At 37.7% G+C, this 1,754-nt stretch overlaps 1 protein-coding gene across 1 annotated transcript in view; it reads left to right on the forward strand.

Annotated features, from left to right (window-relative positions):
- LOC102197029 (formin-like protein 13) overlaps positions 1-1,487 on the forward strand; it is a 47,663-nt gene extending 46,176 nt beyond the window's left edge. Inside the window, exon 17 of the mRNA XM_005740965.1 lies at positions 805-1,487. Within this exon, the coding sequence (XP_005741022.1) occupies positions 805-906 (102 nt within the window). The 3' untranslated portion in view covers positions 907-1,487. The remainder of the gene's footprint in view (positions 1-804) is intronic.
- Positions 1,488-1,754: the final 267 nt, after the last annotated feature.

Genomic DNA, 1,754 nt, shown 5'->3' on the forward strand with positions numbered 1-1,754 from the left:
GGCCACTCTCTAAGACGCTTTAGTCATTTCTGACAGCTTAGCACAAAAACTGAAAAGACTTGATCATTAGAAAAGGTAAGAAACTCGCCTTCCAGCGCAGCATGTCTAACACGTAATAATTTGTAATGTCTTTACAAGAGCAAGATGTAAAGGAACAAATTCAATTAAGATGAAGCCCAACTGTGCTGAAGGCTGTTTCATATTATTAGTGAGCACATCCTGTGTGTGTTCAAGTCAGCTGTTTGGTGTGCGTTATAAGATTTATAGTACATAATATTTGCTTGTAAGTAAGCTTATGGTTAATTTCATTAGAGAAATTACACATTTGTAAAACATAACAAAAATAATACCAGGAAAGAGTAACAGCATATGGCTTTAGTCTGAACTTTAACCTGCACAGTCAACAGCATGCAGTCAGCAAATTAGTACGTTTAACCACTGTGACCCTTTGTAATAAACTTTGGCTTCAGAATGACTAACATTAGTATGCCAGTGACCCTTTTAACCACCTAGGTCTACCTATTAATTTGGCAGTACATGTCTGCATCATTGTATAAGGGCACTCAAGGATTGGGATGCATGCTGAGGCAGCATATGAGCTAATTAAATCAAAAGACTATTGTTAAGAAGAACATGCGCGGGCCAGGCACCACTTCACAAATGAAAGTGATTGCAGTTGTTAATTGTAAAACAATTTTTCTACAAGCCCTGTGGTCATGGAAGATGTAACTGCTGCCACATTATTTTCATTTTATTTATTTATTCATTTATAAATCAGTAAACCTTTTTTTCTCTTCTGCATAGGTGAAATTTGGAGAACCGGCGGATCAAGACTCTCAGGAGCTCTTTGGCTTGCTTTGTCAGTTTGTGCATGACTTCAAAAGGGCACATGCTGAAGCTGTATGAGTTATAGAGTTATTGCACAGAGTACTTACATTAGTGAGGGCAGAGACTGCAGTGTTGCTTACTAAATGAAACTGATCCATCTTTGTTGTGACAATTATAGAAGTTTGAGGTACAGAACTATATGACACAGTGTAACTTAATTAGTTTTTTCAAACTGATGGTTTGATTTAGTTTTGTTTTTTTTTTTAATATATATATTTCCTGAGTTGTACAGATATTTTATTAGATAATGGACAATGCATTCATTGTAGCAAATCCTATCCCTGGACAGCCTGACAGACTGACTATGTCACGGAAATCAATTTTGTGAATACAAACTGATTTATGTCACATTGTATCATATCATAGATTGGTTTGATTTGTGTTTACTGACATTTATTTTGAGACAAATCAGTAATGAAGGATGTAAAAGCACTTGGTTGGAGCCAACACCCAGATGCTGAAGTGTGCTGTGAAAACTCACAGCTCTCTTTGCTGGCAGAAGCACAAACCCCCATCCCCTAAAAACAACTCATCAGAGGCCAGCGGAGGTGGGCATTCTTTGGGTGTGTGATTATTTTGAACATTCGGTTGTTCTTTGGTCGGGGACATTGCCTGTTCTGGTTCTCTGTTAGAAACTCCAAGGCTGGCTGTGATTCACATCTGCTATGTGAAAAAACCCCTAAAAACATGATCAGCAACATACATTTCACTTTCAAACAGAAGAAAGGTCTTCTTATTGCCAGTTGGAACTGATTGATGTGCCTTTGTGTGTTTGACATTTTAATCAGTTAACAGAAAAAAACACTGTTTATACCCATAACTGTGAACGGTGGTGGCATAATGAAGAAGACCCCTCGCTGAGATGG

This window comes from Pundamilia nyererei, unplaced genomic scaffold (genome assembly GCF_000239375.1).
Source record: "Pundamilia nyererei isolate P.nyererei 1_Seehausen unplaced genomic scaffold, PunNye1.0 scaffold00106, whole genome shotgun sequence".
In the NCBI taxonomy this organism is placed as follows: domain Eukaryota; kingdom Metazoa; phylum Chordata; class Actinopteri; order Cichliformes; family Cichlidae; genus Pundamilia; species Pundamilia nyererei.